Source organism: Parasteatoda tepidariorum, chromosome 6, assembly GCF_982258835.1.
Source record: "Parasteatoda tepidariorum strain Cologne lab strain chromosome 6, Ptep-v5.0, whole genome shotgun sequence".
Lineage (NCBI taxonomy): Eukaryota > Metazoa > Arthropoda > Arachnida > Araneae > Theridiidae > Parasteatoda > Parasteatoda tepidariorum.
This window is the reverse complement of record NC_141760.1, coordinates 101,307,996-101,323,703: the sequence shown is the minus strand read 5'-3', so window position 1 is coordinate 101,323,703 and position 15,708 is coordinate 101,307,996. Positions and strand designations below refer to the sequence as shown.

Below are 15,708 nucleotides of genomic sequence, written 5' to 3'. Positions count from 1 at the left end.
CCCCTAATTCGGTAGCCCGACTGTCTGCGGGCAAAGTCGAGCACTTTGCGGTAGTACAAGTTAACGAGGACCGATACCACAAAACCTCTTTCCCTTTGCAGGTTGATCAAAGTGGTCACCCACCCGCTCACTGACAGCAGCCAGTAATGCTTGACTTTGGTGTTCTATTGGGAACCATGTCTTGGGCCATTGGGGCGAGGCAGTCAACATTCAAAGGAGTCAAAAGGTATAGTATTTTCCTCTTACAAAAACTCTCAATTTCTGTTCTAGAAATTTCTTTCCCGAGCTAATTCTACAATCTGCAGACAATAACTCCAGATAAGTATTTTAAATCAAAATAGTTAAAAAAATGAAAGAGTGCTCACACTTTTGATGTTTTTTGAAGAAACACTCATTTTATCGTTATAAATGCTGGATTAAGATGTATTTCATCGAAATCAATTTGCGCTCACGACGAAATGCCTTTACGACAAATTTCGTCCGTGACTAATTATGTCTGGGTTGATTTCTCGTTGCAACAAGTTGAGCCCACGACGAATTTTCATCGTGAGGACCGGAATAGCCCGGTTGGTAGGGGTAGGGCCTTTGTCCGAAAGGTCGCGAGTTCGATGTAAACAGGCCGAAGACTTCCCGTGAAGTAAATGGAGACTGGTACACGTTAGATCTGTTGGCGTACAAAGTCTTTCATATTCCCATAACAAATAAATACCTCTGAGGGTACTGAATTGGAGATTTATCATTCTTTTGTCCATGTCTAAATTACGATCTGTGGATGAATAAATAGATGTATAAATAGATCCACCCTACTAACAGTCTGCGACGTGTGTGCGGCTGAAGTCTTATTCATGGTTATAGATGGCTTCAGTGAAATACAAGAAACGCACCTTTTGCCTTAAATTAGCTTGGTTTCACCTAGCATGCTTTTTATACTTTATTTATAACCGTCGTTGAACAGCCGACCTAGTTTTAAGGGTTTAAGATTAATAATGCTCAACTTCGTAGCCTTGTAATTTTGAACCCAATACAGGAGAGAAGGGAACTCCTGGATCGATTATTGGGAGAAATTTGCTTTCGTGGAGGACTATTTGATGGAGCTAACCCGCATTTGCGTTACATAGATCGAAGACCACGAGTAACCCCACGGTTAGCCTGACAGCAAGGGGACTCTAACCCATGATCTGTTTACCACTGAGGTCCGTTTACCACAGTGCTGATATTTCACGTCAGCACTGTGGTCAGTGCAAGGTGGATGTGGAATTCGTATCGACTGGGATTCGAACCCGGTTCACCTCATTGGAAGGCGAACGCTCTATCCTCTCAGCTATCGCGGCTTTACCTAGCAGGCTTGCTGGTATCATCTTTCGAAACAACAACAACGAATTTTCGTTGCGATTAGTTGAGGCAACGATGGATTCTCAGCCTGACGAATCGTGCCTACGATGAATTGTGTTCTGAGTCTCAGAAAAAATTTTGCAAAAGTCCATGCAAATTTCAGCTATAATCACCGGCTCTACTGAAAATTCAGAAAACTAAAAAAGCGGTTAACTAATACCCTAGCAAATCCTCAGATTGATGAAATACTACTGGCTGATTGCAAGACGAAAATCAAATTTTTAGTAAATGCATGTGCTGAAGTCAGTGTTTTTCCAAAATCAAAGTTGTGTGGTAAGGCTGTCTCAGCAATGAACCCGTATGCTGCTAATTTTACAGAAATCAGTACGTAGGGAACAAAATTACTGGATTTAGATTTAAATTTTGAAGCCAATTTAAGTGAAAACTCATCGTTGCCTATGTTAAGCAGCCTATAATTTACATTGATTTTTTAAACTGATTTCAATTTACTGGTCGAGATACTCGACGCAACTGCTTAATGGATGCAAATACGAAGCTTTCGTCTTCTGAATTCCGAGTTCAAATAAAGATTTAACTATCCTCTCTAAGCCTTTGAGAGAATATAAGAAAAAGTTTGGCTGAGTTTCCGACTTTAACAAATTCCTTCTGTTTAGGTAAACAGAGACCAAATCTTCTGGTTTCTCGCTTCATTCTCTCCTGTGTTTGCTGAACCTAAAAGTATGCGACCAGAACAGCTGGAATAAGCAGCAAAAAAGGAATTTTTCTACCTAATGTAACTGGGAACTATACGTCCATCTAAAAGTCCTTGCTGAAGTCCTTTATATATGGTTCGAAAAGCAAATAGTGACTAGCGACTTTGTGGTGACAACCGCCGATTGAATGCAGTTACTTCTCAGGACACATATCTCATTCCTTTTATTCAGGATTGCTCCCAACTGATCGAAGGTAAGATGTTTTTTTTCTATTTTAGATTTATGTAGTGATTACCGCAGTTAACCCTGAAGATATACCAAAGGCACCAATAACAATTCCGTTTGGTACTATGTATATTTGCCATTCATACATATTCTATTATAAATCATGAAATACATAAGCCATTATATCAGGTTTAGATTTTTGTATACCTTAATTTGATGACCTTTTAATTGCTAGGAAGGATGAAAAAGAACACAAAACGCATCTTAGAATAGTATTTCAAAGGTTGCTCGAATATGACTATCTTAAATGCTTCTAAATGTGTTCTAGACCAAGACTCGGTTTCGTTTCTAGGATCCTTAATCACACATGAAGGGGTTCAGGCAATTTTATCACTAAGCATACCATAACCGGCAGTGGCGTACGCAAGGGAGGGGTTTAAACACCCCCCTTGAGCTCAGACAAAATGGCAAAAATAAAAATTTTAGTAGAAATTATGCGAGCTATTATTTTTTGAGACTATATATATTTTTGTTAACCTTATGCCTACTTTTTTTTCTCACGGTATTTCTCAGAATACTGAAGAAACATTTACTATAATAGGGTTGTACTTTTGAAGCCAAATTCACGTGATACTGTTATGAACTGGTTCCTTTCTGTCCTGCCAGTATAGTTTTCGAGACTGGCTGTCATTCGCGAGGTCATTACACGATGATTCTGGAATCCTAGACGTTCTGTCGTCTTTGAGACAATTCGAGAATTTTGGAGACGCGGTGAAAAATTATATAAAAGTGGGAACGGAATACAGTGGAGTTAGTCAGAGGTGGTGTTAGTACAGTGGAGTTAGGAGTATCTCTGCCGCTTGTGTTTCGTAGCTTGTCGCTAAATCTGTTTTGTTTTATGTTAACAAAAAAGTTCATTCAATCGCCGAACCCGTCGTCGCCAGTATTTCGACTAGTGAAGAAATCAATAACAATACCAGAGATACTGTGCTCGTTGAAGTTATTCATTCCAGCTCGAAACTTTGAGATGGTAGCATAGCGGATATTTCTGTGCCAATATATACATATATTTGCTGATTTTGGATCTTAAGGATTTAACAATTTTTAACGCAAGAATTTAGCAACTTTTAATTATTTTGAGAAAAAATCACGACCTGAAATTAGTGAGGTGACAGCATCTAGTACCAATGTAAGTTTTTCTGTTGTACAGAAATGTGATACTTCCGTTGAAGAAAGCGTTTTTAGCATAACAAAATCTGATGAATGTGAAAATGGCCCTCAAAGTGTTACTCTCCACCCATATGACATTAAACTTTTATGAGAAAATATTACATTATGTTCTTAAACTTGAAAAATCAAATCGAAATTTAACTAAGCAATGTTGTCTAAATAAAAAGTCAAAATTGTCTAGCTGTATAAATTAGGAAAATAATAGTGCTTTATGACAGATTCGAATTTCTTTTAGTAGTTTCAGAAAATTATGAACACTCCCCTTGAAAAAATTCTGCGTACGCCACTGATAACCGGTCAAATGACCGTTAAGAACTTTTGCATCGAAAATGTGATCATCTTATCGTTTTTGCACATTTGACTTCGTGACTTTTTTTAACAATTATATACAGTTAATATTCGATTATTATTATTTTTTTGTTTTGTTTTTTGTTTGTTTCGAATAATACTTGTCGTATACCTATTTCTACCACAACCGGTCATTTGACCGGGAGAACAATTTATTGCTTTATAAGGTTATCGGATCAGAAATTACGATGCAATGCGTGTTCAATGTATTGCATTCAATGAGTTGCACATTTCTGCAAAGACTGTTGCTTAGTTCAAACAGAATAACTGTAAATTCAAATTTCAAGAAAATACCTAAAATTTTGGATTGGTATTTTTGTGTCAGATAAAGTGACAAAAACTAAATGTTTTGGTAAGAAGCTTATATTTTACTTTGACAGTTTTACTTCATTTCAAACTAACTGTTCGTTATTACCCAGAAAAATGTCGAAACAACCAATGCGGCACAAGTTCTTAGAAGAAATAATATTAATTATAAGAATAAAAAGAATAATAATTCTTTTAATTATTCTTATATCTTCTTATAATTATAAGAATAATTATAAGAATTATAGAAATAATGATAATTACTATGAAAACTCCATTTTGTTTTTCGCTCATCCTGTTCTAACGGTTCGACCTAGAATGGTCTAGTGTGGACAGTGCTTCGTCCTTCGAACTACCAAATTTCATCTTTTTCGGCTGAATGTCTTAGGAGTCTATAAAGGACTAACAGACATTCTCTTTTATATAGAAAGATTGTGCAATGTTTTACTGCTTCACAACAATACAGAAAATTAAGTAAAATTACATAGCCGAATTATTCTATTACCATTCAAACCTTCCCCTTGCTCATTTTAAAAATAGAAAAGCAACGAAAAATAATAACAGAAATTATAAAATCTAATATCATCTAGCATCAAAACTAATGCAAAATAAAATTATGGTATTATGCTAAATAATATAAGTCTGCACAGAATCTAACGTTACACAATGGATTAAAAGCAGCGACCATTTGTATTTTCCAAATAATTCGAATTTTGTAACTTCCTAATTCTTCCTAATATAGCCCAAGTTATGCAAAATATCGTTAGATTTTTTTCTGGCTTTACATTTTTTTTTTTGGTTTAGATTTTTTTCTGGTTCCACTACAAATGCCGGAGAAATTTATAATTTTTGAAAGCTTATAAAATTTTATAAAATCTGGTATACAATCTTACCGTTTAATATGCTAAAATTTCGGTATTTTTGCTGCTTCGATTAATATAAACAAAATGTAAGAAAAAAAAATTAGACTTAAAGGGAAAGCATCGAGTGGTTTAATATTGTAAAACAAGCCCTTTATAATCGCAAACCCCTAAATAACTCGTATCTTTAAGACATAGTAAATGACATTTTTGAATTTACGAGAAGTTTGAAATATTATTCTGTAGCACGCATTTTGATTTTGTTTTTATTCTGTAGTTTGTAGCTCCTAGAGCAATCGATATCCTGTTCCGTAGTTAAATCAAAATGTTTGTGGGAGTTTGATCATAACATATTATAATCATATAATATTTTTAAAAATATTATATACTTTAAAAGTTACAGATATTTTAAGTCAGAAAATACAAAAGGACAATTACAGAAAAACAAGTACAGGATAACAATGATTGACTGTGTTGAAGTTGATGGCGGATTTTTTTTTTTTAACTATGAATCGTTGTTTGCGATATAAAAGTTAACAAATTTTTGTTGTGATGAGAATTTTCGAACAGACGTTACTTTGTCTTTCTTCATTCTTCGAGGGAAGATGTTTTAATTCTGCGTTCCATGGCCAAGGTCGTTCTGATCTTCTGATCTCTTCTCATTTTTGGGGGGCAATATTGAAAATATAGTTTACTCAAACAGACTCGATGCAGTAACTACTAGATCAACTGAAGTCAAACCGCGGTCAGTGATAGGGTGAATGACCATTCTGGTCAACCTGCGAAGGGACCGAAAGTTCGCGGTATTGGTCTTCGAAAAGTGCCGTTAAAATCTCGATTTCGAGTGAAAATCTTTGGATTATCGCTAAGTTCGACAAGAGTTTTACTGAATAATAAAATTTATAATCAAATGCATCAAAGTGTTAAAATATGCCATTAGTTAAAAACACGATTAATTTAAACTGAAATGTGGTTTTGTTTTTGATTATTCTGGTAACGTCACGTGAGCGCTTAATAATGTCATAACATATCAGCGATTTTGACTGGTTATTGTGATACTAGCTACAGATATTTTAGCAGTTTTTATTGGTTGATGGGACACTTTCGATTGATTTTCATGTCTCATTCGAAATATTTGAACTGTGCTTTTGACAAATTTTATTTTTATTTCTTGCAGCTCAATAATTGTTAATTGGCCTTTAATAATTCATTGATGAAGTTTAAAGTTGGTTCATTAACCATTTGCGGTATCAGAATTTTTTCGGGCTTTCTGCGACATACCTCTGTAATACTGATATCTTTCTGCAAGATACTTATAAAAATAACAAATAAATATGCTACTAAGTTAAAGTAAAGCCTCAACGTCAAAAATTTTTTTGATTAAATAAATTTTTTTTTAATTGAATATGTAATATTTTTTTACTCTAATATTATGGGTGATATTCTCGAATTTTGTAGGGGTATAACACACTATTTCCTTTTTCAAATTTTGTAATTGATCACCACATTAAAAATACTCGTAATAATAAAAAAATCGCGAAATCCGTAGCAGTAGTAAAGAAAAAGAAAGAGCGACGACGAAATCAAAAGGGTTTACTAAAATGCGTGTTTTCATTTCGGAATTCAGTTGTTAGAATAAATAACATCGCATTTAAAATATCGGATTTTAAAAGCTATGTCAATCAATAGTAATAACAGCATAAAAAACAGAACGAAAATTTCTACAGAAATGAAAAACCAATTTTTTTACTTCTTTATTTTTCATTATTCTAAAATGAAAATAGAAAAAAATCACAAGCATTTTTTCCCACTCCTATGCTCGAGTATGGCATCTTTGAATATAATTCTGAAGAAAAAATAAAATCTTTCGAAAATTTCAGCAGTAAAGGAAAGTAAATTTTTTTTATTTCCCAAAGGAAAAATCTTTCTGCGAGAATTCTGTAACGTTCTGCGACAATGTCGCCGTGTCTCCACGATTCTGCTACGGGGAAAAAACACAGTCGAAGAATCCAAAACAGCGCTATCTCACTTTCCCTAAATGAGTACGAGAATACCCAAACAGTGCTATAGCGCTCGTTTTATTTTACGTCGAAAAATACAAAGCTACGCGATAGTGCTTTGCTTATTTTACGTCGATGAATCGGAGCAATAGATTCTTTTATTTGTTGGTAACGCGTCTTTTTCTCATCCCACCGTCACATTTATTGCAGTTTGCAAAGCGATCGGACGTATTCTTACGTAAGTGTTTCTCATTGTTAATAATTGCGTATTTCAAAATGTTTAGACGAAGCAACGCAAAAAGAAAGTAAAAAATTAATCTAGATTTACAGTTTAACTTTTTTAAATTTGGTGGACCCCTAAAGAGGTAGAATGAATCATCGAAAAGTAAAAATCTATGAGCATAATCACAAATCCATGTGATCATATTATTGACGACTACATTGTTCCTGTAGAGTGCGAAAGACAACGAGTTTTGAGTACTTCAGAGGATAGTGATAACACTGAAATGAAAAATGTTTATTTTGTAATGTATTATTATAGTATCATTCTACCTATTTCATTTTATAACAGTCGTTGAACAGCCGACCCAATTTTGGGTTTATGACCAATAAAGTTCAACTCCGTAACCTTGTAGTTTTGAACCCAATCCAGAAGACAAGGTGAAACTCCTGGATCAGTACCTCCAGAGGTATGTTCTATTCCACCTGTTGTAAATTGCGCTATTTACATTATAAGGACATGTGTGATGTACGTGTTTCAGTAAATCTGAGTGCGCGACTTCAACAATCGGTAACTCACAGTCAGTTGTCCACAATGTTCGAAATGTATTGCATTTTCTCGGCATAAAATCTCAACAGCGCGAACACGCTGCTTGGGACTCAAATAGTTAAGGAAAAGCAAACACATTTCAGTGTTTAGTAGACAAATATTTTTTTCTTCTTATTATTATTAATAATTTTTATCCCATCTCTACTTCTATCCAGAGTTTCGAAACATTTTTAATCTTTTTCCACTTAAAAATTAAAGTTTATAACACCCACTTACATCATTTTCAATAACATAATTAATTTATCCCACAATACTTAATTTTGAATTTATCTGAGTCTATGTATTTTCAGAGATCATTGTATCAGATAAACTATGTGAGAATATGGGCGTAAAACTATTTCTAAGAGTTGAAAAGCAAGAAAATACGAACTTTGTATCCTTAATATGTCCCTGGAACTGATTTTATTTATTTTTCGGTGTCATATTTTGATTCCTGACCCTCAAAATAGGTGGATAGACAAAATTTTAAAGAAATTGGATAAATAACTGGTGTGCTAAGAAGCGATATATGCTTCTTAGCATTGTCGTATGTTTTAACACCAAATATATATATTTGACGTAGTCCCCCCAAAAAAGCCGACTCAATATCGCCATTGCAAGAGGAGTAAGTGAAGATAACCATAATGTGATTGACAAAAGAAAAATACTTAGTGTTTCTCCGTTGCTAAGCAACCAAGTTAAGACAATAAAAAAGAATAAAATAAAAGCTGAATCCTTTTGTGTTCGCTCAAGAAAACATTTTTCTAAATAGCTAATAGAAAAATATCTTGAAGTACATCATTTTTCAGACTGATTTCTGCCCCCAAAAAACAAAGATTGTTTTCGTTTTCAACTCCTTTGAAAATAAAATTTGAATCGATTAACAAATGATTTATGATTTACCAGGATTTTAGTATTTGTACACAGAAACTTTTTGTATGGCATTATTTGTATTTTTATAAAATTGTTTTTAACTTTTTTAAATTCGAAAATTTTATTTTAAAACAAAATTTGTATGAACTATTTGAATTTCATATAGAGTTGTAGGGCAAACCACAACAAAGATCAGGAAAAAAATATAGAGTATCTGACAGAAATTATAACTATAATGCACTTTCAAAAGTTTTAATGTAAACCATAATTCCTTTTTTCTGTAATTGAAGAAATTAGTGAATGTTGTGTGAAATTTCAAAAACATAGAAATATGTATGTTTAAGAATATTTTATGATAATTTTTTTTAAAAAGTTGGTTCATTTTATCCTGTAGCGAATCTACCTCTACAAAAATGTAATTCCAATTCACTAGTATATAAGACATGTTAACTGGATTCTACGTTGGGGTACCTTTTCATTAATGAAGGTAACTTCATCCCCACATTGGTGACCCGGATGTGATGTGAATACGCCCACCTTGTCAGTAACACCCACTTCGATATGAACACGCCTACGCTGACAGAAACGCCCACTTTAATTTGAACACGCCTACTTCTATGGATGGTTCTCACTGAACAGTTGACTTGCTACTTGTGAATGCAACATTATCCACCTCCTCACGCTGTTGCTTCTCAGTTTCGTTTATACATAACGTACAACGTATACACTCGACTGCTAAAGGCAACAAAGGAGCGACCACGACCGTGAACTTAATACAGCTCTCACGATCAGCACTCAAAATGAACGGTGATCTTAATACAGCTCTCCCGGCTTCTCACGAAACAGCATTAAATCAACTAGAATCCGTTCATCGAATTCTATCACAGATATAATTCTGGTGGGGGAGTACTGTAGCGAATCTACCACTACAAAAATGTAATTCCAATTCACTAATACAATAAAACATGTTTACTGGATTCTATGTTGGGATACCTTTTCATAAATGAAGGTTGACATGGTCGATAAATTCATCCCCACAATCCAAATATGTGAGTTACGTGATTTTGGCTAAAGATAATTTGTGAAAAGCATACTGATGTTTTTATATCTAACGAATGTTATGGATGTAACGGATGATGTTTCTTACGGATTTTCGTAAATTCGCCGTAAAATGTAGCTTAACATGTTTTTCAATTACGGTCGGGTTTATTAATCACCAAATATCGCTATTATAATTTCTTTGCTTAATTCATTTCATTACAAACGTAATTTACGATTCTTATCATCATTACATACATATATCTGATACTATTGTCTCCTTTTAAACAGAGGTCATTTAGAAACAGTAATGGTAGCAGCACAACATTCTATAATCAATTTCAATAACTGTTAATATCTGGTTACATAATCTTAAGTTTTGAAATTTTAAAGTTAAAGATAACTTTATAATTATAATATAGATGCTGCATAATTATAATATAGACGGTTTTTTAAATGTTTTAAGGATCACATGAACCCTGTAAAAATAGTAATATACAGATGCTTGCTTCTGTCAGTATAAGATTAGGATAAGATTCTGACCAAAATAATGATCGCCACCCAAATGTAAGAAAGTATACTCGATGGTAAAAACTTTATTGTCTACAAAGATGGTAATAAAAATTGGAATGTTTCGAGCCCTCAAAAATAAGCGCCTATTCAAAAGATTCGCCAGGTGTGAATGAAGAAAACAAAAGTGATTTGAAACAGTAAATGTGAAGTTGCCAGTAAAAAATGAAAAATAAAAGTTAAAAATTAAACTGGAAAAAACAGCAGTACCCAAGAGTGAAAAATAAAATAAAAAATTAAATACATATAAAAACAAAATTAGAAAAACTGCAGTGTCCAAGAGTGACAACTCAAGGCAAAAAATGCATTTTCACGTGCTACGGAGATTGGCGAAGAACTAATGTCGTTAACAAGGGAATCTGCATTCATATGAACAAAACAAGATTCCTGGGTATCAAGATGAGCTGATGTGACACGTGTGGTAGGAATTTTGGCATTATTCAAATTGAATTTATTCAAAAGATTTAAAGAAAGTGTGTGTGGGGGGGGGGGGGAATGAATGATTTATCGCATTCTTGATTACAGATTTATCAACAATGTTTCTTTCGTTTAAATTTTGAAACGCATATGGTTGTTAGTCATGGTTGCATTTTATGATTCACTCTTGGCTTTCGTGCTTTTTCTAGTCTTGTTTTCCACTTTTTTTTTTTAATTCTTTGTTGGCAACCATAAATTTTTTGTCTCAAACCACCTTTTGTTTCCCTCATCACGTCTAACGAGTCTTGAAAATGGGTGCCTGTTTCTGAGAGCGTAAACTTTGCCATTCCCGATTCTCGCTACACATGAATGAGTCGTGACGTTAAACGTGCTTGAAACATGTCGAATTTATTTCCATTTACATATTTTTTTACGTTAATGAAATTTTTAACTTTTCGCTCCAGTTTCTTGGGATTATTCATTTAGTATAACACATTATATTAAATGAAATAAAGCAACACTATAATAAAATAAGTTTCGCGTAGGATAATGGTTACAGCCCTTAGATTGAAAAAATAAAACATATATAATTCGTCATAACTTTCAAAAAAAAAAATCATTGAAGTTCAATTATTATTATTGACTTTTGCTCTAAAAAAACCCCATTTTTTTAAGAATGTTAAATGATTCAGTTTACAAATGAAATTTCAAAAGTTGAATGAGACAACGGAATGACTCGCCTCTGAAATCAAAGTTGAATAGTTAGTCAAACAAGTAAATAGTTAGCCAAGCAAGGCCAAACAAGTAAACGTCTGCGCTGTATTCGCAGTATTTTTTATTTATCGATCCAAAATTTATTCTTCATATAATTTAGGGTATAATGTAGGTCATATTTCGATAAAGATTTTACGCTCTTTATTATTTTTATGTTTTTGCTTAAAATTACCAATTTATATGATTTGATACATAAATAATATGATGTTAAACGAGGTTTTTCACTGCTTTTTTTTCCATCTTCCCTGCCTCTCTCAACAAAAAAAGAATAAGTTTAATACGTTGAATGCTATGGGGGTCACCGGTGACCGGCACTGAGTTTGTTCGTAGCACCACGGGGGTAACCGGTGAAGCCAAGATTATTAGAAACACATAATTCGAGTAAATTTTTAATTTTTTTTATATTATTATCGTTACTAAAAAGGTTTGAAGAAATTAATGCAATACATACTGAGAAAATCATTTTGGCCAGACGGGTCCTGTAAAATGACAATTTGGTCCTGTAAAATGACATAAACAAATATTTATCTTGATTTTGTAGCTTGTTGATAGAACTTTGTGTTATTGTCGACCAGTGCTTTAGAGGGGGGAAAATGACCTTTCAATCTGTAACCACAGATTGTTTTTAAGCACGGAATCTTTGTAAGATTCAGATTTTACATTATACAAATTAGGTTATTTCTTAATTTCAGGTCCCGCAGAGAACTGATCGTTAAGACACGGTTCCCAGCAGATCACCGAAGTCAAGCATCACGGGTTGCTGCCAGTGTGCTGGTGGGTGACCACTTTGATTAGTCTGCGTAGGGACCGAGGGTGTGCGGTATTGGTTCTCGTTAAACTGTTCTAACGTAAAGTGCTTGACTTCGCCGGCAGCTTGTCGGGCTACCAAGGCAGAGAAACCTTCCCCTCTGCAGAGGATTAAAATTGTGATGGCATGTCTTCAGATAATCCTCAGGGATGTTTCCCAGACCGTCGCCAATAGTTCATTGTGCAGCTCTAGTGCGACGTAAATGAACAACAGCAACAACATCTTAATTTCAAAGATTAATTTCTCCTCGAAATCAAAGTCTTTGCCGATTTCAATGTTGCTGTTGTCCGCCATTGCTTCTGTCGTTAACGTTACGTTGTAATCCAACTGCAGTTGATTCGGACGGCAGTTGCCGTTCAAGCTGACAAGCGTTCAATGACTCAAAAATTAACCAATCAGAGATTAGCGCTCTCTTCAAGCTAACGTTTTGCATCGTCGATCTGTCCTAAGAAACCAGGCATTGAAATACATCGAGCGGACTTTCGTAAGAGTAGTCCAATCAGACTCAAAATATGAATTGTGTTTGAATATGATTTCTTCACTAAACAAACATTAACAGTAATAAATTGGTACTAACAAGTGCTTTTTTGTTTTACCGTGAGTTCGAACATACATACAAGTGCTTTTTTTATATCACTGCACTACCTTTTTCAAAAAGTAGCTCTTTACACTACGAAAAATGTAAATGCTACAGTAGTTTTATTACTCCGCTCTCAGCTTTCCCTTATCGGGTTCGAACGAATTTTAGAATTATGCCCCAACGCGCTCAAGTGTTCAATACAGGCCCAGACATTTTATTTCATTTTGTAACTGTCGTTGAACAGCCGACCCAATTTTATGGGTTTACGACAACTAATATTCAACTCCGTAGCCTTGTAATTTTGAACCCAATCCAGAAGACAAGGGAACTCCTGGATCGAGTGGTGGGAGAAATTTTGCCTTCGTGGAGGACTTTTATTTTTTGATGGAGTTAACCCGCATTTGTGTTACATGGAGAGGAAGACCACGAGAGCCTCTCATGGTTAGCTTGAAGACAAGGGGACTCTAACCCATGATCCGTCTACTACTGAGGATATATCACGTTAGCACTGAGGTCGGTGAAAGCCGGATGCGGAATTCATATCGAATGGGATTCGAACCCGGTTCGCCTCATTGGAAGGCGAACGCTCTATCCCCTGAGCCATTGCGGCTCAAGCTCAGACATTGACAATATCCATAAACAATTAACAACAATTAGAGTGTACATGTTACATTGAATGATCGAAATCAAGAGAACGTCGACTTTCACCGGTGAATTGTCAACAATCATATGATCGCTTTGGTGAATGTCCAAAATATTTGTTATATCCGATTTAATATTAATTTATTCATTGATATTATATTTATTCGCTATTTTAATATCTGATGAGGATAGATTAGGAGAAACACCAGTGCTCGGAGTACCGGTTAAATGTATTCCGGGCATTGGCACTGAACCTTAAAAAACATTGATGTAGGGCCTACTGGGCAGTGGCACTTAACTAGACCTTGTATATATTTCGGACATATACCAAAGTGAATATCAATACCTCTAGAGGTACTGGATTGGAGATCGATCGTTCTCTGATTCAGGTAAAAATTACGATCTGTGGATGGATGTATGAATGGGTTCGCCCTATAAACGGGTGCAGCGAATGGGTGTGACAGAAGTCGAATTCTTGGCCATAGATGGCACCACTGGAAAACAAGAACAATCGCACCCCTCTGCCTAAACAAGCATACGAAACCAACCAATCAATCAAAGTGAATATGTGATTGTCAACATGAATCGGTGGAAGTCAACAACCACCGATTTCGGTCATTCACAGCGATAAACATAAAAATCAACTTGCCCTCCCTGCACTTAGCTGGCAAGCTTTAAACGAATCTTGCCAGCAATTTGAAAAATATATATATTTTTCCACTTCATATAAAGCTCAATGATTGTCGCCGTGTTTTTATAAGGATATATATATGTATATATATATTCAAAAACAATGTTTCATATTAACCTGAAAGTTAATTGTACCATTGTTCTGCTGATCGCAGGTCCGAAAGACGTAGTGAGCATACAGAGACGCATCTGGAAAAGAAAGAGAAAAAATGCAATTAGAAAATGAACTTTACTGAATTATTTTCTATCACATTAAATGTTAGAAAGCTCTGCAATTTTCAGGAAATTAAGAATGGTTGTAGGAAACATGTGATGGAGAGACTGCTTTTTCGATCGAGTTTGATCGATGTTGGAGACTGCTTTTCGATCGAGAACATTGATCCCTATCAGGATTGGAGTACAGGAGATATTTTATATCGTGATATTTCGTCTGTAGGACATCGCGATATAACACATGTTCGAATATTGTTTATTTTGAAACAAAACTACACAATCAGAAATCTTAAATCAATCTAAAATCAGTAAGAGATAATCAATATTTTAAAAAAAAAAGATAACTATTATAAAAAATGCTCTTAAAACATCAATAAAATTGTTTAATTTTTTTAATTACAATAATAAAGATGAATTTAATTAAGACTGAATTCTAAAAGTAAAAAAAAGAAAATCAAGAATAAGCTTTGTTTTAAATTTTTTTTTAAAATTAAAAACGACTTAATATTTAATGGTTAAAAAATAATAATAAAATTCTCTCCAAATATTTTAATCACATATATTGTAAGAAATATTTTAAAATTGAAAAAAAGATAGGTTAAATTCAAACAAAAGTAACTGTGCACTTAAAAAAAACAATTTTTAAATTAATTTGAAAAAAATAATTTACCCATGAAACGTCACTGGATTTTTTTCTATCTATTTACCATGTATTGATTAATGGTCAAGAATTCCATACGTTTAGTAAAGATAAATGTAAGTTTTGCTTTATTTACGTATTTTTTGTGAAAATAAAATTGACTTTAAATTTATTAGTTTCAAAATATACCGAATTTCTAACAAAATATTTAACTAACTCAAGTTTTAAGTCGTCGAAACATTGCTTAACTTTTTATTTAATTAAAAAAAGATTTTTCTTTTTAAGTAACAGCCACATTCTTAAAAAAAAAAAAATTAAGGGTAACTTTCTTTAATATTTCAAAAGTGAAAACAGCTCAAGATCTAAAGAATTAAAAATTTAAAAAAAATAATAATGAAAGAAAAGAAAGTAACTCATATGTATTGAGAAATTCTTAAAAATTAAGAAAAAACGGTTAAAAAATTAGCAAAATACTCTTGATTTTAGTATAAACGATTTAAAATAAAAATTAAAAAATGGATTTTTTTTTATTACAAATAATAAAGTTGAATTAACTAATGGCCGAATATCAAATAAATAAATGTAAGCTTCGTTTTAATTTTTTAAAAATAAAAACGACTTTAGATGTTTTGATTTAAAAA

General features: G+C 33.6%; 1 protein-coding gene across 1 annotated transcript in view; it reads right to left on the bottom strand.

Moving 5' to 3' along the window:
- Positions 1 to 15,708, bottom strand: part of LOC107449361 (A-type potassium channel modulatory protein KCNIP1) — a 135,013-nt gene that overhangs the window by 34,202 nt on the left and 85,103 nt on the right. The window contains exon 4 of the mRNA XM_087166299.1: positions 14,333 to 14,403. Coding sequence (XP_087022425.1) covers positions 14,333 to 14,403 — 71 coding nt within the window. The remainder of the gene's footprint in view (positions 1 to 14,332; positions 14,404 to 15,708) is intronic.